The 24,493-nt window shown below is 41.5% G+C and overlaps 2 protein-coding genes and 1 long non-coding RNA gene across 3 annotated transcripts in view; 1 reads left to right on the plus strand and 2 right to left on the minus strand.

Annotated features, from left to right (window-relative positions):
* Nucleotides 1-66: 66 nt before the first annotated feature.
* LOC135165925 (RNA polymerase I-specific transcription initiation factor RRN3) lies at nt 67-3,065 on the plus strand. The gene is made up of 2 exons (XM_064127732.1): nt 67-327; nt 765-3,065. The coding sequence occupies exon 2, from the start codon at nt 765-767 to the stop codon at nt 2,559-2,561; it is 1,797 nt and encodes a 598-aa protein (XP_063983802.1). The 5' UTR covers nt 67-327; the 3' UTR covers nt 2,562-3,065.
* Nucleotides 3,066-3,228: 163 nt separating this feature from the next.
* Nucleotides 3,229-10,060, minus strand: LOC135165924 (diacylglycerol lipase-beta-like). Its single transcript, XM_064127730.1, has 9 exons — nt 9,821-10,060; nt 9,058-9,485; nt 7,027-7,128; nt 6,609-6,821; nt 5,801-6,123; nt 5,304-5,447; nt 4,883-5,175; nt 4,347-4,724; nt 3,229-4,203 (listed from the first exon to the last, which is right to left on the minus strand). The coding sequence occupies exons 3-9, from the start codon at nt 7,119-7,121 to the stop codon at nt 3,649-3,651; spliced, it is 2,001 nt and encodes a 666-aa protein (XP_063983800.1). The 5' UTR covers nt 7,122-7,128; nt 9,058-9,485; nt 9,821-10,060; the 3' UTR covers nt 3,229-3,648.
* Nucleotides 10,061-19,383: 9,323 nt separating this feature from the next.
* LOC135165927 (uncharacterized) overlaps nt 19,384-24,493 on the minus strand; it is an 89,993-nt gene continuing 84,883 nt past the window's right edge. The window contains exons 7-8 of the long non-coding RNA XR_010299597.1: nt 20,113-20,468; nt 19,384-19,770 (exon numbers count right to left, since the gene is read on the minus strand). This is a non-coding gene — a long non-coding RNA (uncharacterized LOC135165927). The remainder of the gene's footprint in view (nt 19,771-20,112; nt 20,469-24,493) is intronic.

Raw genomic sequence — 24,493 nt, forward strand, 5'->3', positions numbered from 1 at the left:
AATGTACTTAGCCGGCGGGAGGTGGAAAATAAGTACTACATAGCGGATGGGGGTTGGAGTGCTTCGGGCACCAGCAAGTAGTGACCTCGGTGTACCACAAGCAGAACTCTGTATCACATTTTTCAAGTTTCCGCATCTAGTGGAATTTCACAGACTTGTGCAACTGATTATTTGATGTTTCAGAAGTGTCGAGCATGTGGTGGAGTACCCCACAGCCTTTAAATATTGATTTATCGAGAAAGAAGTAAATAATCAATTGAAATTTCAATATTCTTCATTCAATTACATTTTCGAGCAACTGCAGAGGTCTTCTAGCACTCATCAAAGGTAACTATCACTTTCGGATGTTGAAAAAATGTCTTAACCTCAGTTTCTCCATGTGACATTGCTCCAAACTTCTCGAAAATCTTCCATGTCTGTATAACTTCTGGAAACCCACTGGGAATTAACATACCCTCAAAGGTAGAGACTGAAAATTAGAAATATCTCCTCAAAAGTTCTAGCAACGTCTTCACGTTCTCATAATCTCAACAAAATCTATAAAACTAGCTTCCTGATTTTTTAACTCCAACTTCCCGTACTCTAGCCCTGCGACATCAGTCTGGTCTCTCCCTCCACGTCTCCAGAATCTCGGAATATTCTCGAAGAGCATTTGACGATTCATAAACCCATTTTTATCAAACTCCACTTTAAAGATTTCTATTAATTTGTAACTAATTTCTCTGGACGAAAAAAATTGTAAACTGATCAATTCATATTCACAGATGTCTGTGGTGTCGGCGCGCTCTACCAGCCTCTCGTCGATCCTCACCTCCTCTGGTCATCGTGCGAAGCAGCGCCAGAAGTGGGCCAAGGTCGTCTTCGTGCCCCCCAAGAACCTCAAGAAGATCCTCTTGAATTACGAGACTGGAGCCGACAGGAAGAGTTACGATGGACTCATTTGCATGGTCAGAGATGCGGAAATTACTGATGACCAGCTGATTGATTTTCTCAACGAGATTCGTCAGTGCATATCCTTCCTGGGAGCCAATCACAAGCTCCTGGTGGAAGTTGTTCTCACTATCTCGTGGACCCGGAGGTGCGAGGAGGCGGCCGAAGCTTACAAAGCTTTTCTGGAGGACCTCGTGTGCGTTCATATTTATCACTGCAAAGTTGTTATTGAGAAGCTGGTGAACGAGTTCAAACCTATGGAGACTCCCGTTGGTCGTTTGCCCCCAGAACCCTGGGTGGACAGTGTTCCCACCCCAGAGGACCTCACTCGCCTCACACACGTCCACGACGTGATCTCCAAGGTCTTGAGAATAGTTCCCATGTCCTCGAATCTTCTCCTACAATCCCTCACGACAAAATTCCCCTTCTTCAAGGCCCCGACCCACAACCACGAGGTCTACATCCACTCCCTCCTCCAGATAATATCCTATGCCCCGGAGTTGAGAGGGGACATTCTCTCTCTGGTCATCAACAGACTCCTCATCATCGACGTTAACGCCCCACGTTCAGAGATCGAGGAGTTCAACGATCAGGACGAGGACGATGAGGTCTTCAAGATAGACGAGACAGACGGTCATCAGAAAACACCAGAAGAAAGGGTCCACCCCATTGGGCACACCCTCGATATCTGCATGTGGATGACTCTGAGATTCGTGAAGAACACCTGCTACACATCTGGCGGTGTTCTCGATCCTGAAGCGGTGAAGGGACTCTACTTTCATCTGCTGGACGTCTTCGAGAAGAACATTATGCCGACTTATGCCAGCCATCATGTCCAGTTCATCTACTTCTACATGTGCAGCTTCAAAGGGTCCATTGTTGAAGCCTTTGTCAACTGGCTCTGGGGGAGGGTCAGCAATCCCAATGTTGCCCCGGTACTGAGACAGTCTGCTGTCTGCTATCTGGCGAGTTTGGTGGCTAGAGGGAGCTTCGTACCCATCAGCCTCATCACGCGGGTCATTCAGGAGATGTCCACATGGATCCACAGCTACATAGCAACTCAAGACAGTCTGGAATGCGCCAACAGCGACGTTAGAATTCACACTGTTTTCTACTCCATCTGCCAAGCGTTGTTCTATGTCATTGCATTCAGGCACAAGGATCTCGTAGACGTTAAAAAGAATTTGCTCTTCCTTCAAAGTCTGAATCTCACAAAAATGGTGACATGCAAGCTGAATCCTCTCAGAATGTGTGTTCCTGTGGTCGTTCAACATTTTGCAGCTGTCACGAGGACCTATCAACTTGCTTATTGCTACACAGTGATGGAGCACAACGCCAGGACAAATCTGCCAGTGATAGAGACCTCTAATCGTCTCACTTCCTGGCTGGACACGTTTTTTCCTTTTGATCCGTACATTCTTCCCAAAAGCTCCTCCATGATCAGTCCAATTTACCTGCAGTATCGGGGTACTGTGAATCTAGAACCCGAAGAGGAGAAGCAGGAGACACAGGAGGAGGAGGAGGAGAACGATGACGATGATTTTATGGATGTCTCGTTTCCTCATAGTGATGCCAAGAATCATCTTGACAAATTTTCATACAGCACTTCCCCGGGATTCATTCACACCTGAGGAGATAGAGACCAGGAGGCCATTGGTGCAGAATTGAAATATACCTGAGGAGATAGAGACTCGGAAGCAAGTGGCGATGTCTTGATGGACTTAATCATTAGAATTCGTTTTGTTCAATAATTCTAGGTCTTGAAGAGATCGACAAATTGAAATTGTGTATTTGGATGTCTGGATTTTGCTGATAATTCATCGCGATGAGTTCCTGGGGCGATTTAACAAAGGGGTGACCCTGGGTATCAACGAACCCTTCGGAGAAGTGAAATCTTCATCTGGATGAGGTATTCAACGCGAATTGTGGCGGCTGCCGAGAGGAATTGGTTTGAAGATTCTGGAATATCGTGAATTATCTTCCACTAGATGGCTATACTGATGAATATTGGTCTAATGGTTATTTCTCATACTTGCGAGTGCAATTATAAAGACTATTGCATATTTATTACTGATACATAACTGTAGAAAAATAATTATCTATCATAATAAACGATTTATGTTCATTAACGCAAATTTGATTATTAAATCCACTAGAATAGACAAAACTAATCATCGAGCGATGTACCCAGTTCACCATTTTTCCAAGAAATTCACTAAGAGTACAAACCTGTGCCTTTTTTCGTTCTTGAATTATATAACAAAAACAACCACATCAGGAGATTCATAAATAAATGAATTTTCTTCTCATTAATACGAAATTGGTTTATTAAATCCATTGGAATGTACAAAACTCATTAATCGTCGAACGATAGACAGAACAGTATAAAATTACTGGTATATAAATACTAAATATTCATCTAAACATATCATTCACATATTTCTCTGGAGGAACTTTAACAATATCTTCCAATTGCTAATTTATCTACCAAAAATACATTTTTTTTCATCACTTCATGACGAGTTGCAAAAAACGGTATTTTAGCGAGTGATCTAATCCCAGGAGCCAAAAACCCCTTTTGTGCACTCGTTACGAAGAAAATTCGACAGCACAATGAGTCGGAAAGTTACTTTTCGGGAGAGCGTCATGAAAAGTACAATTTTTCGTACACCTACCCCCACTTTCTTGCCTATCCCTCTTCTCCATCCCTCGAGCAACCTAAACTTCTTCAAGATAAATGGGCACATCGTCCTGTTGCTTAATCAGACTCCTCAGGGCGATTTCCAGATTCTCCGGAAGATGATCCAGAAGCATTCTGGGCATCACCGAGAGCTCCATGAACTCCTCAGGCTGCGCCCATCTCATCTCAAACTTCCTCTCCCCCCGCTTCTCCTTATCGTCGAGCTTGCACTTCGCCATATGCAGAATTCTACCAGCGTTGTACAGTCTCACTTGGGAGTACCTCCTCCTGGAGACATCGTGCTCCAGAATGAGCGCCTCACCCTGACGATGATCCCCTCCATCAGCCAACAGTGGCAAATGCCCTGGAATGGAGTTGATAGTGTTTCCATTCCGCCATGTTCTATTCAGATCTCTGTCTGGAACCCCAAAGAGAGCGTAACCAAAGCCGTTGAGCACCACTCGATATTTGGGGAGTTTGCAGGCTTGGAGGGTGATCAGGAGACCTGTTCTGAAATTTTCTATGCTGTCGACGCTCAATCGCATCACCAAATCGTCGCCGAGGCCGATAGTGAAGACAAAATCCTCAGTGACCTTGAAAGAATGGAGAAAAATTGAGGAGATTTGAGAGACTTCGTTGGATTTGTCTTCCACAGGGCGCCACAAAGGGACATAAATAAGGATCAAAGAAGAGTTAAGAATGAACGAGGTGAGTTCAAGATCAAAAAAAGGTCTACCTTTGCTGCTTCCCTGCTGAGGAGTCCAGCTGGTGTCGCGAAGGCGTAGACTCGTAGATTGGGGTAGATTGGGCGTATCAGGAGAGCTAACAGGACTGCCAGGCCAGCGCCTAGGCTGTGCCCTGTCAGGGTCAGGGAATAGTGGGGATATGCCTCAAAGGCCTTCTCAAGGACTTTGTACTTGTTGAGCTGTTTTAAGAGAACTTTGGCTCCGATTATCATCCCCCGGTGAGCCATACTACCCTTTGGTAAGCCCTGAGGCTCGAAGGACGCCGAGGCCGCTGCGATGTCTGTTATCAGGTCTCTCAGGGATAGAGAGCCTCTTATCACGATCACAATCGTTGCTGCTTTATGGTCTGCTATCACGCAAAATGGAATCTGGAATATCGGAATTTCGTAGGTGGAAATATATTGGCGCGATGAATTAATTAAGAGGAAAACAATTGGAGATTTAATTTTTTTTTCGTGGAAGGTGCGATTTTAATTAATGAGATGATTTTCTTTGATAATCGTGAGTAAGAATTATTTGCGTCTACCTCGCACAGATGATTGCGGAAGGACGCAAATAGAATATCATCCTCCGAGAGTTTCGAGAGTTGTTTGACCCCAGCAAGACTGCATAAACAACAGTTATCATCGAGGACACTTCGCTCCCTCCTCCGCAAACATGCGCAACAGGTCATGTTCGGAATAAGCTTGCAACAGCCAGTGAAAATATGCTGGTACATGACGAACAACCAGCTGTAGGAGGCTATCGACAGTTTTATGTAATGATGGGCCCACTCCAAGGACATCCAGGACGGTTGCTCGGCAAATATTGTTTTCGCGTCTGAAAATTCATGTTTTTTAGCAACGGAGTTTAGAGAGGCAGTAGAGGAAATTCTAAATTCAAACGACGGATATGCATGAGTTCAGAAAACATGCGGATATCTGTTATTCCTATTTTATTCCACTTACCTACGGTATATTCCGGACGTTCCAGGATATTGAGTCGTCGTAACTCGAGTGTTTCACGTTTTTGTCTGACACGCAGCAATACGCAGCCGGCCATGACATCAGAGGGAACTAAATCGGTTCCTCTGAAGAGAGCACTTAACAATCCTACGAATAAAAGTTAATAAAGAAAAACTTGTTTTTGAAATTATGAAACATAATTAAAATTAAAATTCTCAAAACACTTCTGGACATTTTTTTTATTTCAGGCAATTTCATTGTGAAGAAAATGGACAAAACAATGAATTAATTGTTAATTAATTAATTAATTATTTGGTCGCAAGTGGTTATTGTGTGAAATTATTCAAACACAAGTAATTTAGCATAAAATTCACGTGACCAATAAAGTTCTCCATTTCTGTAAAACTAAAAAAATTGAAAGGAATTTTTTGATTGATTTCCCTCGATTGTTCATTATCATCGTTTCATCTGTAATTAATCTGCATGTACCTATGTCTCACCAGCAACATGTTGAAATGTTTCATTGGCACTCTCGTCCCGTCGCATCCACCAGAACCACTTGAACCTCCTCAACCATATCCTGGACACTTTTCCATGTTCTATGGAGTCCTCGAGGGCCTTATCGGAGTGATAAAGCGATCCGAGGGGATCAAAGACGAAGGCAAGACCGAGGATAGCCAGACCGATCAGGACCCAGTCGAAGAAGACGAGTGCCTCGATTGTTGCGAATGTGAAGTCTTCATCGGTGCATTGCACGTGATCCGTGAGAATCCAGAGGGTCCCCAGGATGTTCCAGATCATCTCGGGGAGCAACAATAGAATTCTAAACAACAAATAGCGAAGAAAATCCGCAGTTAAATTTTTTTTGTCCCGATCTCGCTTCAATTTTGTCACTTAAATGTCAATTCAATTCCAAATGTATTGAAATAACGTGGATATTGTGGGATCGAACTCGAATTCGAAAAAGAGAAAAAAAGAACTGAGGGAAAAAAAACTCGTTTCATCATAATACACGTACAATTAATATCTGACAAACACAAACGCATTGTCATGTCCGGAACTCTGACGGATTACAAACACAATTACGACATTGAAAATAAATTGGGAATATATTTTTGAATATTGAGATAAATCACATCTCTGTTGTCATTACGAAAATCGAAAGTATTTTTTTATTTTCCTCATCGTATAGAATAATTTTCGATGCAATAAAAGAGCTGTGACAGCACGAGATAAATGATTTAGTTATTGAAAAAAGTTATGAAATATCTCAAATATGATGAGAAAAATAAGAAGATGAATAATTACTTCACTGTTAAGAGGGGCTCGACCAATCGTCTGGCGTAGGTGTCCACGATAGAGCCCCTGGCGCTGTGATTGACGATCACGAAGACGAGGATAGTGACTGTCCCCAGGATCACCAGTTCTCCAGCGAGGAATACCCGCACTAGTTCACCACCTGTCTTACATTTCCAGGTCTCACCGTAGTATCGCATGCAGGCGATCCCGATTAAGACGAACCTGCCGGGTACACGTGAAGGAGATTTGAGGATTTCGATGAGGACTTTCTTTAAATTGTTGTCCTTATTTAATTATTATATTATGTCACTATTATCAATTAAAATATTAAACATTCTACAGTGAGTCGTACTATGAAATTGCATAACTACAGAGTTTCCGTTGGAACGAAAAATTAATGAATTCAGGAAAATAGGTAATTATTTACCAGACCACCCGGATGAAGATCTCGAAGAGTCCCGGATACACAAGGTCATCAGTGGCCGCCAGCCATTTGCGTCCGAACAATTGTAATGCCGGCATATTTCCGCTGAAAAAAAAAATTAAAAATCACTCAAAAAACGTCCAATTCTTTCCTGAAAAAATTCCCAGTTTTTCACAACAGAAAAATAGTGGAAATAATCGAGGAAAAAAATCTTGGATCGTAATTACAACAGCGTAGAAATTACGTAAAATCAATTTCACGCGAATAAAAAGAAATGTAATTGGCCTAAATTCTCCAGAGTCGTTGGTTTCATTAGCGCCGTCTGACGAAATCCAATCAAATGTCTTACGATTTTTCACGCGTCAGCAGACCCTCGCATGATTATTAACAATTCCGATTCTCGACCTGAGGATTGGTGATGAATTGCACGGGGGGGGGAGGATAATTATGAAAGAGTCCATCGTAATTCCAATGCAAAAGTTATTAAACAAGCAATTCCGAGAAATACAATGATGTTTATTCCATGTGCTTAATTACAGACAGGTCATTATCGCCTCGAGGTGTACTTAAATACTTTTTCATATTTCTTTTTATTCCCAGATCAGTAAACAATTCTTTCTGGAGATGAAATCTCAAGAGGGACAAAAAAACAGCGGGCGACCGACCCCATCACCAGAAATCGAATTATCATCGTATGTTCATCGTAATTATTGTAAATAAATTCTTGGATAAATGGTCTCTCTCAGACTCCAAAGACGAAAATTTTCCCAGTTGACTATTGAGGTCATTACCACCTTCTAATTCATCAAGGTCTCCAGCTAGTCATTATGAGGGAGAGTTACATGTGAAATACTGGTCCAAATTCCACTTTGCGTCAGTCTAAAATTTTTTGGGAGACTTGATAGGGTCACTGTCGATCCCAGAATATTTCACATTGAGAAAAAATGTTTTGAGATGTCCATCACTCGAAATTCCGTGAAACCAGCAAGCACTACGTCATGTTTATTCTTCTGATAGACGAGGAAGGTCTCCAGATCAACCAAGGGCTGCGGCTTATCCTCGGCCCGAACCCGGTCTTCTCCCATCTCCATCAGCATCACTTCATCCTCCCATTTCTGGGTATGAAATTTTTCTCCAAAAACCGGAGAAACTCCCTAGATGTACAGATCGTCTTGCTGAAGGTAAATACAAGAGAAAGTCGGATAGAAAGTAGCAAGAAGTACGTTATAATCTTCAAGTTGCGTAATTTCATCTGAATTTTTTCGTGAATTTTTTGGGCCCTCCAGACATTCCATATCAACTGACTGCAATTTTCCTTTGACAAAATACCTTTGGTCGGGTACACTAAAGATTTCTGAAGATTATGAGCGGAAAAAAATTGCAGAACTGTTTTGGACAATAAGATATCCAAGTTCGTTATTATTGTTAGTCGTGAGCCGTCATTGGACCACAAATAATGGCGGACATTATGGAAATATGTGATAATTGATGATAAACAGTGACGAATGGTGGAGTGACTCTCACACGATAGTCAAACAGGTTTTTTCTCGCGGTTTACGGCGAAGAACACGCAGGAGGACCTTTTTCTGGAGCGCGTGCGTCATACATATTTCTTCTGATGATTCGCGAAGGATTATTCAGTGATTTCGCAGGGGGAAAAAATTGTTTTTTAATTTTTTCAATGTTTTTCTGTAGACCGTAAAATATGCCAGGAATTCCCACTGACAAAAAGCAACCGATCAGTTCAAATAAAAGTCAAGGGTGGAAAGAAAAATAATTTGAAAAATTATTAATTATCTTAAATGTATTCCCTTTTTTAATAACGAAATTTCAACTAAATATACTGATTTGTTCAATTGAGACGAGAATTTATCTAATTATAAAATTCAATAGATTCAAAAAACGATCGAATGTCAAATATTCTCCAGCCTCGGGAGATGTCTTGAATTATTTGAGGAAATCATTTGTGATTATTAATAGTTGGAAGGTGCTTGAAATATTGGAGATAATTAATTAAAAATTCTTTGAACTCACCTATAAGATATTAACTCCTAGAATTTCAATTTGTTTCACGTCCTCCACATGGTCTCGTCGTCTCTCACTCCCGTCCACTCATCACCACTTGAACCCGGAGCACCTATCACTCCCGCTTATCACGAAAGGACACAACTCGGGAAACCACTCGAGGATATTGTTCTTTTCCTCGTAATCCCGCAGTCGAAATTAAGCCAGAAAATTAAGTAAAGTCCAGAAGCTCTAGCGCCCACTGGCGGTTGAATAATTTGTAACACTCCGACGATTTTTCATAGTTATCGCCACCGGGGCGTGATAATTACCGGAAGGAACGTCCAGATTTTATATAATTTCAATGATTTCTCACAATTCCACGGAATAAAAGACTTACCACAAACACAAAATTTCACATATTTTTTGCAGATATCGTTCGGGTCTTGCTCACGTTCCTGAAACAAAAAATATATTATTTTATCTCCTCGTGCGGAAAAGTACCTTTCTGTGCCTAGTGATTTATTTTTGGCATCTTAACTAAATTAAAAACTGGATTTTTTTCGATTGAACCAGGTTTCACAGTTTAAAAAAAATAGTTCTAGGAAGAAAACAGTGGCAACATTATTTTTATATAAAAGAAGTATTTTAAAAATTCCCCTTAAAGATAGATAACTCAAAAGTTCACCAGAGTAACGAAGAAAAATATTTGATTTCACAGAAAAATATATCAACTAAAATATAGAATATTTTACAAATTATGAAAAAATAATTCTGGTTTTGATTGTTTTACCTGAAGAAAAAGTCCCGAGAGACCGACTTTCAGATCCAAAAAACCGGAAAAAGTTGAAATCCCCCGAATATTTACATTCGTATGTCACCAATAATCTGAAAGCGTTGAGCGATGCAAATCCGTCGGCAGGACAGTGTAAACTGCGGAGAGAGGCAAAGTTGGTCCGAGCAAGGCCAGTCTCTTCGCTCACCGGTACGTGGTACCTGTGAGCCTTCGAGTGAACGGGATATTCCTCGAGCCCCTTCTCATCACCCCCACTGTCCACAATCGTAGAAAGAAGTTGAAGAAAAAAAAAAAACCACTGCACGGGTCAATCGAAAAATGCATTCTGATTTTTCGTATGGGGTCTGGACTGTGCCTCATATTCTCGCCGATCCCTATTTGCAAAACTCGCTCACCTTGCACACTCACTCGGTTGTGCACAATCACTCGATGATTTTTCGTTGCATACCTCTTGCTGGTGGGAAAACCAAACCCATGTTGCGCCGTTTCGGAGAAATTATTCTGCAATTTAAAAAAATGTATTGGATCAATTAATTCAGATATTTTGATTAATTATTGGAGAAAAAATAATCGCTAACAAACGTTGATTTAATGATGAATCTATTTGTAGAGCGACTGTGGAATTTTTTAATTGGACTTTTTCTAACTCTTTCTGATAGTAGACGATACGAAAGATAAAAAACCACATCACCAGTTAATGATTCTGTGACGATAAATTGATGATCATGATGATGGATTTTTTCTACCACTTCGCTCTGAATTCGCCACGAAATTATTTGCATCGATGAGAGAAGTAAATAATAAATAAATTACTAGATTAATTAATTAACTTAACGACTGATCGAACAAGAATATTCTCCACAATTTGAATAATTAATTGCTGATGATTTAGACGATGGTACGAGCAATAATTTAAAGAGTGTGAAACATTGACGATTTCATTGACATTTTCATGATTATTTTACAACACGATTGTTGCAATGACGAAATCTTCATCAATTTTTATCGTTGAAGTTGCTAATTAGAAGGCGAGAGAATCAATCCTAAGGTTTATCGTCATGCAATCAATGATTCAATAGGTCTTAATGAATTCTGAATAAATTTGTTACTGGATAACCTTTTTTGCGAGCCTTGAATGGAAAGAGGTCAATCAAGATTGTTTATTTAAGGTCATGATCTACCCGACAGATTTTTTTACAACGCTGATCAACACTGAATTCCATAAATTCCCGCTCTCAGGATCGCTCGAAGAGGACTTAATTGTAAATTCTATTTTACTCTTAATTGTAAATACAAATTCTCTTGCGTCTGTTCTATTAATTATGAATTATTGAATAAATGATTAATGGATTATAGTACTTGATAAAAAGTATCAAAAACAATTAGGAACGTCATTAATTATGGTGATAATCAATCATTGGTATCGGCAGCGTTTATTTAAATTTTTTTTTGAAAACTTGATGATCAGAACAATCGACCGATCGTAACAAACAATGACCGTATCATTTGTCTTAACAACGGTCGGTAAGGTATCTATTTACCAGCCCTGGATATAATGTTACCGGCTGATGTTAAGTTAATTTAGAGGTTTATTATCGTCCTTCGGTACATTTATTAACAAATCTGCAGAAAATTATCAAAAATTAAGTCGAGTGATTTTAAAGCATCGCTAGATAACGCCCCAGTCTCGCTTGAATTTTTTTACTCGAATTTGAGTCCACTTTGTTGAAGTATCTGGAGAACACTGACCGAGGCTCATTATTTAACAACAAAACGTACAGCAAAATACCGCAAAAAATCCCACAGCAATTAAAATCCAATATCCAATTAAAAAAAAAAAACCGAGATAAAATGATCGAGTTAAATAAAAAAATCACTAACAAAAAATATTCATCCCTTCAATTCTAAACAAGAATTCATCATCATTAACACAGTAATTCATCCCCTCAGTAAACTACCTTCGACCCCATCCCCCATCAAAGCAACGTGAACAATTAAAAAATTACCTAATCATTCCTAAAATTATTTATAAACTCCCCGAACTGGCAGATTGCTGACAACTCCCCCACTGCTGAAAAAATAAATAAATAAATGAAAACCCTCCCTCTTCCAGTCTCAATTACCCCAATTACCCCCTCGCCCTTGCAAAAAAAATTTCAATCCTCCCAGAACAAAACTAAAAAAAATTATTCCAATAATGAAAGAAACAAGAATAAAAAAAATCTTTAATAAAACCCCCATCCCCTTAAGACGCGTAATGACGCTCCTGAATCAATATGTGGAGGCACTGAGATATGCATACGAACTAAGACAACCGACCGAGTGAGACAGACCCCTGGATTTCTCCCACCCCACCCCCGTGCACCCCCTCATCCCTCTGCCATCTATCTCACCATAAACCCAGAGAGAAAATCCATGGGAAATGAGATGAGTGTGACTGAGATAAAAATACCTAAGAATAAAACGAAAGACTGCGGAGGGTTAAAGCTCTGCGGGGATAAGGGGTTAGAAGGGGGGCTTGTCCCCCTCCTCCTCCGACCCCTTCACAACCCCCCCCCCCCCGCTGCCCCTTGCAACGGGCTTTGAGGGAAGAAGGAGGGGAGAAATTAAAGACGAGGCAGGCACAAAAATAACGACCCACGAGAACCGAGACCAACCCCCTCTCCCTCCTCACCCCTCTAGCAACCCCCTCATGCGGCATCGCATCTTTTTCCCTCGCGTGTAAAATTCAAAATACCTCTCTCATTCTCCTCTACCTTCTTATTCTTCTTCCACTTCTTATTCACTGTCTTACTCCAACGACTCCTCAATGCAGATCTCTCTTATCTCGTCGTCCAATGGGGTAAGCAAAAGGGGCGAGGAGGGAGGGGGGGGGGGAGAGGGAGTGCGGGAGGTGGTTGGAACGGGTACTCCTGAAGATGAGACGGGGAGGGGGTGCTTGGGAATAATCTCCTACACGCCATAAAACCCGCAGGGCAAAAAGAAACTGTGAATCCGATTTTCGAGAAAAGTATTTCAGATATATTTTTTAATTAATTTTAATTATGATGAGGGTTAAGGAAGGGGGGGGGGTGGAAAATTGAGAGGTGATTTTTTTGGGTAGAAATGGATTTATCATTTTTTTTTTCAATGGTAGTGGTTATGGGTTGTTAATTATTTAGTTAATTATTCGTTAATCGTATAATTGAACGTTTTAATTGTAAATTGAGACAGTTAAGAGGGGAGAGAAGTAATTTATTAAGTGGATGGGGCATTTATTTGAACATTGATGGAGGAATTTTTATTGCAGGTCGTTAATAGAAACACTATTTTTGGTGAGGGGTTGAGCCTCATTTTGAGGGATGATTGATCGGGGATGAGGAATTATTGATTAATTATTAAGTCGGTTCATTCGATTGAATTGACTCATCGTGAGGGGTGTCATTTTAAATGACTTCAAAATTGACATTTCAATTATTTTAGAAGTTTGAGCTGAAGTGTGAGCTCACACTAATTATGGAAGCTTAAAGTCCCTGAGCTTGAGAATCACTTTTAAAAAATTATGAACAAAATCTCGCGGATTTTCACCTCCCACGCATCCCTTTCGCTCCTCCCACCCTTCCCCCGTCCACCAAACTTCCAATTTTCTTCAACACTAACCCCCACAACACTCCACCTATCCAACTTTCTCAGCTAACATAATAGCTCGGAAACTGTGTGGACTTGGTGGAGAAAATGATTTGCATTTACATGGACTATGGTAAATCGACGATGCATCGGAATGGGGTGATCATGGTAGCAATCGAATATTCACCTTCTATCCATCCAATTTTTAGATGCATCAAAAAATAATGCTCATCCGATAAAAAAAAATAAGAATTTTAGTCTAAAAATCCGTAAAATCATAAGCTCTTGCATTATGCAATGAAAATATGATTCTTAAAAATTTGTTAATTACCAAAACCTCAGTAGAAAAACAAAAAAATTTCATTGATCAGAAGATCAGTCAACAGGGTTAAAAAAAAATTTGAAAATAATCTGCAAGAGTCGGAATAAAAATATTAAATGCGTATTATGTCGTAGGGGTGTAAGAGCCCATAAAAAATAATTTAAAAACCCCCAAATTGTTTAAACAATTTAACCCCAAACCTCTTCTTAAAAAAACAGCTCTTCGTCGACTAAAAAATATTCTACAAAACTCGAAAGTAGCTTCAGCAAAAAAAAAGTAAAAGAAAATTTAGCGGCAAAATCCTTTAAAAATCTATTAAATAATAATTTTGAATGTAATTACTTTAAAAAATTAGAGATATTTAACTTACATGTGTTTATTCGTATGCAGTATCTTCGTATCGATTGCACATGGGTTTTTAGTAGTCAAAAGGTAGTGGTCGGGGGGTGCGGTGAAGGGGGTAGGTGGGAGGGGGGGGGGGTAGTGAGAGGTGGAAAGGGACATAGCAGAGATTAATTAACGGGGCATGGCACAACGATATGGTCTGTCGTGCAACACGACGATTTTGTCGGGTAGAAACGATGAGGGGGGTGGGGCAGCGAGGGGGTGGATGGGGTGTGCGGGACGGGGGAGGGTTATACCCCCTTTTCAATGTTTCTCGCGTGTGGGATACACGGTGTATGCGAGAAGACAATGAGACATATCGAAGACGGGGAGTGGGGGAATCGATAGTCATTTACGATAGGGCTTTTCGTTCCAAAAATAATCTGCATATCTGACGTGTGTGTGAGGCCTCGAGTGCGATGGGAGGAGAAAAAAAAAACATTCGTCATAATTAAGGGTGGAAATGGTTTTTTTTTTTCTTGATTAATCGGATGGGGGAGGATCGAGTGTTTTTGGAAATTTAAATTAGTACTCGCAGAATTTGAATAATGGGATGGTGAATGTGTGATGAATTATTATTATTTTTTTTGGAGACGTTAATGATCATCAAGATCTTGGAATTGAGTAGAGCAGTTGTGATACGTACCAAGGACGTAGACGTAATTTTTTTTCTATTTTTGGGGGATGTGTATTTTGGGAGCGAGATAAGATTTGAGTGGATCGAACTGTTGATAATTGTAAATTGGAACCGTCGGGGAATACTGCACAGTAAAGAGTGGGTTTTAAAAATTTGTGTGCTCACACGTCAGGAGAGGACCATAATTAACGCATAATAATAAAATAGATTTTTGTCTCTTCAAGTACTATTTTTTGATCTTAATAGTGGTTCTGCATATACCGATCTGTGACAACTGTTGAAATAATTTTAGATACATAAAAATAATAACTGAAACATGTCATTTTCTATTAACATAAAAGACGAAGAAAATGATATGAAATCAATAAATTTTTATTAAAAAATCCATCAATAAATTAATAAAGAAATATTTGATTTCAACAAATAGGTGTGTCGCAGGGTAATAACTATTATAAAAATTGTTATGTTGCCTATTAAAAAATCACAGAAAACAAATGCAAACTACTCGTGGTTTCCCCTTCTGCGATTATTTGCAAACCTGGAGCATTCCCCAATGTGTCCTGCCAGGTTCAAGATCATTAAAGTGAGTGCATTACACCATAAAAAGGACAGTACCAATTTCAAAAATTGATAACCCTGATTGAATGAACTAAAAATTCAATTCACATTTCGCTATCCATCTCTCTGCACAAATCATACTTTCCCTTCTCCTAAATTTCATTACAAACAAAAACAACAACAATAATTATCGCGTCCCAGGGAAAACTTCATCTCCTTCACGTTCCCAATTCAATTGATTCACCACGACAACAATTATCGACCTCAGGTTCAAGTTTTCATCATCAGAAGTCCATTCGGATTTTTATATCACACGAGGGAGAGAGCTACACCCCCTCCCCTATCGTCAATCCCCACATGACCCATATAAGCCCTTTACATATGCCCATACGACCCACATAATTTTTCTGGCCTCTCACAACTGCCCCTATCGTTGCATGGATCACTTTCCACATACACACCGGGAGGGTGGGGCAAAATGGAAGGGTAGGAAATTAATACACCGCACGAAGGGAAAATACAGGAAAAACTACGCGATCCCCGAGCCCCTCAAACCGAATGGGCCCCCTCTCCGGGGGCGGATCATTTTCAGAAAAAAAAATTACTCCCCCTGCAACCCTCTCCCACCCCTCTCGCGTCACTTCATCCCTAATTAATCCTCCGACTGTCCTCGAAAAACAAAATCCATTCTCAATCGATAACGAAGAGCCCGAAGTGTCACACCGTCTCACGTGTGTCTTACCGACAGGCCTGCGGTCATGCACTACCACCCCCTTCACCCACCACCCCCAAAATGAAACTCATTGCGTTCTTAGGTGTTCGTTAGCCGATCGGAGTGAGAGAGGCGATGAATTCCGGAGTTAGAGAGACAGAGAAGCGCGACGCGGCAGCACAAGGAGAAACGAAGGAGATCGCCTCTTTCTCCACAGGGTTGAAAAAGAAAGATGGCGAGGGGGGGGGGCGGAGGGGGTGGAGGGTGGTTGGTGAGGGGGATGGGTTCTCATTAAGCAGCGCCCGGGCATCGCCACACGCTGAGGGGTTTTTCAAATAAGAAGAAGGAAGGCCAGGGTGGCAGGAGAAAATGTAGAGGGGGTTAGTGGGGCCTGAGGGGGGTGGGGGTGGTGGTGGTGGAAGGGTAGTTGTAAGAAGGGAGAAAAGGAGAAGAAGAAAACGTCGAGACTAAGACACAGCCTTAAAAACGATGTGGGGATGGTCGTCGGAGTTGTGAATGGTGGGGGGTAGAGGGCGCCAGTGAGAGGGTTTGATGGGTGGGAAAAAAAGAGAAATGCGCGGGAAAAAAGAAAAAAAAAATATGAAAGAGAAGGAAGAGGGTCTCGGGTAAGAATTATCAGGGCTCGCGCCTGTCTCACTCACTCGCTCCTTGAGCCCAGTGGGGTACGTGGCAATATGGCCGCCACGCTGATGAGTGATGCTCGTAACCCTTACTGCCATCTTCCAAGCTATTCTCTCTTTTTTTTCCCTCTCTCTTCGTCGCTGGCTGTCTCACTCACACCCTCCACCCACCCTCGGATCACTCGTTGGGTTCGAGCTTCTTACGGGATCTCTTACGCACCCCTCTGAATTATTCACGCGCCCTCCAGCATTTTTAAAGCAACCTCATACCCCTGCCAGCGTCACAGACGTTTTCTCTTTTTTTTTCTGGTTTTTTTGATTTTTTGAATACATTAGGGGTGTCATATATGCGTCAAATCTCGTAAAAGTTGGGTTTTAAGAGGTTGGAATGCGGCACTGGGGTGAGGTGATGTGAATTTTTTTTTTCACTCGAGGGGGATGGAGAGGTTTGAGGTTAGGAGTGGATTTTCGGGCTTAATTGGAGGAAGAATATTTTTCGTGAAGTGTCTCATTTCTCCCAATTTCATTTTTCAAGTTGGGGATGACCTTTTTTGAGTTGATGATGGGTGAAATCACCTGGAAATTACTTTCTGATTACTTTGTTCAGTCGATTGTTGTTTTTAAATGGATCATTCATCACGTGGCATTTTAAATTGTCATCAGCTCAAGCTCGTGAATTTTTGAAGTTATGAATATTATTTTCATGGTTTGACATTCCCCTAACATATGAATCCACCCTCGTACTCGAGTAATCTCACACTCCCCCGAGTAAAACGAATACGATGCCTCGAAAGTGGTCATTATCTTCTTCACTCTAAAACTCTTTTCGCGGTTGAAAACCATTGAAACCTTGATTTTACCCCAAAAAATGCTCACCCTCTCCACCATAAATAATAAAAAGGCCCAAAAAAAAATCATCCCCACCCTTCCTAAGCGCTCCCCCTCCCCTCCCCCTAAACAATCCCTAAACCTCACAAGAACCCATACAACCCTGCTGACCCTCCCTTCCGGTTCGCAGCTCTTTTACCTCTGACCCTGCCCTCAAAAACCCCCTCTTCCACCCCCTCCCCCAAAAAATCAGTCCCAAAAATCTCTCAAAATCCCTTCCTCTCCTTCACAACCCTCCAGCCGTTAAAAACCTTCCCAAAAATCCCCACAACCCCTTAACCCTTATCCCCCCCCTTCGCCCCCTAAAAATCCCCAAAAATCACTTCCCAAACTACCCCAAGATGCCGTAAATAAGCTGATTCAAACTGGTGTGTGAAAGCTCGTCGGTCGAAGACGGACAACGGGGTAGAAGAAGGACGTTCAAGGAAATGTGGTAGTGGTAAAGACGGCGGGGGTTGAAGGGGAGGGGGGGTGTGGAGGGGTTGAGTGAGAAACCGGAGGGGAATGCAAATTAGAAACGCTTGGGCACAACGTGAGAAGAAGAGAGAGGGATCGACTAACTCAGTGGAAAAGGGCGACACAAGAGGGTACGGGGGGGTCGAGGGGGTTCGCAGAGTAAAATCACTCCATCTCTCTCTCTCTCTCATTCCCTCTCACTCGTTTCCCTTCGTCCTTATCACACCAGCCCTTTCTCACTCTCTCTGATGCTAAGGTGGGGGCAACCGTCCAAGGAGAGCTTCGTCTTACGTAAGTAAAGGGGTCCTTTATGTACACGTATTTGTGTGTGTTTCTGGACGGCTTTGTCTTATACCCAACCCCAGGGATGAGTGGGGGGGGAGGAGGAGGGGGAGGGGGATGGGAAGAAGGGGGTATGGGGGATTGTAGTATGTATGCAAGCGCACTATCTCCCTCTCGCTTCTTCCGCATACCTCTTGCCCATCGCCATCTTCTTGCGCCACCCCCCTCCTCCCCCCCTCCCCCAACACCCCCTTGCCGGCGTTCACCCGTCATTCGTGCGTGTCACGCGGCCAAGTGTCCGTTTATATACTGAAATACAACGTTTGCATCTGTGTGCATGTGTGTGGGTGTATGATCGGGAGCGGCTCTTGTGGGTGAGGGAGGAGGAGGAGGGGGTGGGTGGGGGGTGGGGGTTGAGAGGGTCCCTATACGTGTGCATGTATCGATTGCCGGCCAAGCAAGCCACCCGGTGTGAGGGCGAGAGGGATGAAGGGGGCGACGGTGGGGTGGGAAAGGGGGTGGGTTGTGGGTATACGCTTCGTCTTACTTCTCCTTAGATCCCTCGTTTCTCTCCCTCAATACCTCTCCTAGTAATTATTGTGCCCGGTGGTCTCATGTGTGTAGACTGCCGACGGGGCAGTGGTACTTGGGTTGTATACGGGGATTTGTTTTCACGGGCGGCCGGAGGGTAGAGGGCGAAAGGGTGGGAAGGGGGTGGTTGGCTTTGCGGGAGGGTGAGGGCATTGTTTTGGAGGAGTTGGGAGGGGGGGTAGGTTAGTGTTTGTTATGGGATGGGGAGGGGACTTGGGAAATTTTGGGTGTGTGATAATTTTAGGGTTTTTTTTCGGGGGGTGGTATTTATGGGGTTATGGGAGTATTTTGGTTTTGAGGAGTTTGAAAATGTGAGGCGGATTTTTGGGGGTTGGGGGGGTTTGGAGGTTGATGGTAATGAGGTTTAATTTTTTTGGGGATTTTTTTATGTGGGGGGTGTGAAGGGTTAATTCACACCCGCAGAAGAGAGTGGTTGCATGAGTCGCATAAGTAAGTCATATGATAGATATGTGGGGAGAAATGTTTAATAAAAGAGGGTGCGATTACGGGAAATTTTACTGAGCCGTCACAGAATTTTTTTTAATTGTTCCCTAATTTTAATTGCAATCCTCTGCAATAAATGACGATATTGTTATGTAAATTTTCTCAATCGATTTGATAATCGATGAGCGAATTGAAAATTCCGTAATTTTTCCTGAATATTTATCTCTCACATATAATCTTCGTGTGTATCGCATGTTTTATTCCGAGGTGAGTCTCCCCTTAATTGACAGATGTCGCAATTATAAATGATTGAATCAATACTATGATCTCTATCGGATTGTAAAAGACCCTTGGATATCCTTAAATCGTCGCGGTTATCCAGTGGATGATTTTCCCCTGTCGACTTTACCTTTAGATCCTGAAAAACTAGAAACGGGTTTTAATAGCCCGTGGACAAGCGGATATCGTGCCATATGAGGGTTTATACAGTCGGGGTGGGAGGGTATTTTCGGGGTCCAAGGGACATGAAACTGGAGGAGAGGAAATGAGGGGGCGAGCCAGTGGCCATGCACTGAGACAACCACAAGTCAGACTCTACTACTGCCTAGACTCTTCCGAGGCAATCAACCCTTCGTCTTTACTACATTACTGGGGTGTCTTTGGAGCTGGTATTCGGGGAAGACGTATAAACCCACATGGGACGAGACGTCTATCGTGCACTGAATTCATCGTTTTTTCTCTTTTTTACTTGAGAAGTGAATTACATACCCAATTTATTCCGGCAAATTCAATTCACGGTATTTTCCTTATTCCATGGGATTACGGATTTGATACTTTTCCTCGATGTTCTCGTTATGACGAGAGAAAAAATGAGGGCTCCACGTGCACTGAAACAAAAATAAAATCTCTTAAATAATTGGAATGCTCACATATCAGTGGAGGATCATATTCACCGCAAGATAAAATCAAATATTTTCCTCTCGACAAAAATTATTGTTTTATAAATTATTACTTACAAAACTCCTCAGAGAGTGAGTACTTTCCACCCCAGTATGGAAAATTCCCTCCCAAGGGCGGAAGATCTTGAATAGACTGCACAATGCATCCGATGGCTTGAAATATATCTGAAAAAATAAAGAAAAAAACAAAATGCACCCCAACCTCAAACAGCCCCTCAACCCATTAATCCCGCCATCACCATTATTCCTTTCAACTCCGGGTCAAAGTGTACTCGTCACGGATCGATCAATCCCTATAATTAATTAGAGAAAAAAGCGATGAGAAAAAAAAAAGGAGTAAAATAGAAATGAAATCAGAGAACTTGTTGAGCTTGAAAGAGTTGGGAACAGGAACTGAGGGGTTGGGGAGGGGGGTAAAAATAGACGAGTCTTGCGCTGCCGGCGGCCCTTCTATCTCACTCCCAATTCTTTTCACTCTAATTTTTTTTTTTTTATTCTAGCCCGCTTTTTATTCTCCTCCTTTCACTCGACCGTGCTGCCCTGTACCCTTCGCCGAGCTCACCTCTTCGACCATTGAATAAATTAACGTTTTTCGGTCTGCCGATATTCACTTCCTCGGGGTCGTCTTATTCATCGTTGAAAAATAATGGTGAAAAAGGGAGGTACGTAGTGTTTCATTATTTAATAGGGTGGAGGGAAAATATTTTTCCGGAGATTTGGTGATTATTTTTTAGTTTATCCCGGGGGTTGAAGGAGGAGAAGGGGAAAATGAGTTTTACGATGAAGGTTTTAGGGTGCGGGGGGAGGGAACATGTGGCACCGTGTGATATTAAAAAATCACACGTCGATGATTTTTAAACATTAAGATAATTGTTTAGTTGAATAGACTTCCTATAAACCCGGGGCAATTATTAATAATAATTAAAATAATGTTATGAATATTATCACAAAAAATGATACTATAAAATCTCAGCAGATTCAAAACTCCAGAAAACCCCCATCACATCAAGACAACCCTCTCCTAATAATAACCTTTTCCCCCGAAATCGAGTTTATTTTGCAAACAAAATTAATGCGTATTCAGAAGTGCATGTATGGAAATCCGAGTTGGTGGTTCACTCGTGGAAAATAGGGGTAGGGGAGAAGGGGGGAAAAAAGTAATAACTACACACCGGAAAATGTGCGCTTTTGAAAGCCAAACTCGCGCGCTCGGTGTTGGCGTACGAAGGTGGTTACGTGAATGAAAAAAAAAGAAGGGAAAGAAGATGAAAAAAAATAGGGGAGAAAAAAAAAAGTTTATTGTATACGAAAGTCTAACAATCCCATAACGAGTATATACGGGGGATAACGAGGTACAAGCAATATAGAGGAGTATAACTGTGAGTTGAAAGTAGAGGTTTTGGCGCTGTCAACCTATACATTTGGTTTTCTGCGGGAATTGAGGAAAAAAAGAGTTCGTATGAGAATGGAGGGATAAATAATGGATGGAGTTGTTCACGTGATTTAAAATTTATTTTTCTCTCCTGAAAATAATTGTTGTTGAAGAAAAGCATTTAGAAATTAATATTAAATATTGAATTTGTTAAAAAATATTTTTTTTTCGATCATCCAATGGTGGACGTACTGAAAAACATTTGTGTGATAATCAATCGATTTGAGTAAATAATAATTTGTTTTTCCGTTATTTTTCTTCATGAAAATGTCTCATTTTTTCATTAATAGATTATCGATTGTCAAAGGGTCGATTATGACTGGAAAATGATCGATTAATGATTCCTAATGAGCGATAATTAATGTGAGTTCGTTTTCGCGATGGGAATTATTTCCTCGTGACCCATTTCCATTGATAAGGGACATAGACGGTACGGGGCAAAACGGGATCTGCCCCGAACGTTGCATTTCACTTAAACAAACCTCAAACAATAATCAACATCTCCAGCAAGTTGTCCGTATTATTTCTTTCCCAGAAATTTCCGCGGTTGTTGTGATTAGTTGATTTCCTCAGAAGGGACCGGTCAGGCGAATCAAAGCAACGATACTAAACTCCACCGAAACTTTGTGTTTACCTTATCGCACTTGTCGGTCTTGTAACTCACTCGAACGGAAATTTTCGTATAAATTTAATCAATCCATCGAATTTTCCCCCACCTCTCGAAAAAAAAAACGCTCGGCTCACAAGAGAAGGTAAAAAAAATAGAAAAATAAGGAATATCAGTGAGGTCCACTCGGTGCGTTATCAGCCTTAAGATTCACTAAAGTCGAGTTTAGCGTTTCTGAAAGGAACAAAAATGGAAATAGGAAGTGAAGTGAAAGAGAAAAAAAAAGTTTACGCTTTCAGGAAAGTCTCGTTTATTCGACTGGTGAGATTGGAAGTGCAGATTATCAGCTTTGACGGCTGACCAGTGACGGTAAACTCACACTAAATCAATTCATTTTATTGTACATATAGGGGTGGCTCTGCCAGAATGCAAATGCCTTGCATTTCCTAACACCGCACGTCCTTCCGGTGCCTCAATTATTTTCCAATTTTTTTTCAACTAATAATTTTTGTGATTTATGTGTTTCTATCGTTCCATCGTCTCAGTCTCCGCTTAGAGATCCTCCCCCCTCTCGTCCCTAATCCTATCACCAAAAATCGTACCCTCAACTTGAGAAAAAAATTTTAATCAAATATTTTTGGATTTTTCGCGTTCCTTTTGTTGTTCCCCTCACTCACCCTCAGATATCGCTGATTTCTTCCTATATTTTTTTAAAATCCCTTCCAACCCCCCTTAACAATATTTCCCTCTCAAAACCCACCTGTATCTCCCCCCCACCATTCCAAGGAACAAACGATTCGCAAGGTAGACGACAAAATCCGTCAACGAATGGGAACAAATGGGGTCGAGGCTACTTCAGTGGCCATGACTTTGTTCCGACCCTCGAGGGCGCGTGGCTCGCGTCCACTATCAATTTATCAGCCACCCCTGGGGTCGTTCCTCTTTTCTCAATCGCCCTCTTGCCCCCTCTCCACAGCCGCCCACCCCTCCTCCCCCGTGGAGGCCCCTCACACTCCAGCTGATCCTCTCCCCAGTGGGTAATCCGTTTTCCACTTCTCTCTATCTCTCCCTCGCTCTCTTTTGCTCTCGGGCCATTCCCAACGAAAACGAGAGTCGAAGACGTGGGAGGTGGTGAAAAAAAAAAAAAGAATGGGAGGGAAAAGACAGTGACCGCCACTGGAAGCATGCCATGACCAGCGCAATATCGTCTCTGGTCAGTTATTTTCTCATCCCCTGTTTCATTTTTATTTGTTTTATTTAGGTGAAATGGGCGAGCGCTTCCGAGGGGTAGGAGAGGATGGGGGAGGAATGGGCATTGGGGGAAATTACGCGGAAAGAAATTGAGTGTTTTTTGTAATTATAAAATGGTAATAGATTTTTTTGCGAATGTGAAAATATATTTTTTTCTTTCTCGAAGAAAATTTGGTTTTGTTTATCTCCTGTTTTATTGGTATTTATTTTGTTTAGTTGGGGTGGGTTTGGGGGGCTGGGGACAGTTTGGACGTAAAAGGAACATATGCAATAAAATAGTGCAAATTATTAAAATCACTCCCATAATTTTTTTTTCTCCTCAAAAAAGTGATTTATTCGTGTTGAGCTTGCGTTCATTTTCGCAAAAAAAATCTCGCTAAAAAAATTATAAAGATTTTTTTTTCATTGCACATTCACGAGCCACGGTTTTCGCCCAAAAAAATGAATCTCAACTTAGATAAAAAAAAATGTGAGTAAACGATGCATACGAGCATTTGTTCTCGTCCTGTTGATCTTAAAAAAGGCCCGAAGGCTGTGGAGGAAGTAAAAAAAATTGAAAGGAATTTTTTTTTTCAACTTTTTTTTTTAGGAGCGAGAGAAGACGGAAGGAGAGACGGAGAATCGCAGGAATGGGGTTGAAGTGAAATTCGTAGGCCGGCTGGTTTTACCCCCGTAGAAAATTAAGCACAGCCCGGTAATTTGAGGTATTGATTTTTATAGTCTCTCGGCAGGCATATATTAGAAATTCTCCCTCTTTATTCCTCTTGAATAAAAAAAAAGGGATGAAGAAAAAACGGTGAAAAAAAAAATCCCCAGACTCACCCCTTATTTCGCAGAGGGGCGACACGAACCTTAAACTTTCTCCTTAGTTTTTTTTTCCTCTTCCCTCTCCTTCTCTCT

This window comes from Diachasmimorpha longicaudata, chromosome 9 (genome assembly GCF_034640455.1).
Source record: "Diachasmimorpha longicaudata isolate KC_UGA_2023 chromosome 9, iyDiaLong2, whole genome shotgun sequence".
NCBI lineage: Eukaryota > Metazoa > Arthropoda > Insecta > Hymenoptera > Braconidae > Diachasmimorpha > Diachasmimorpha longicaudata.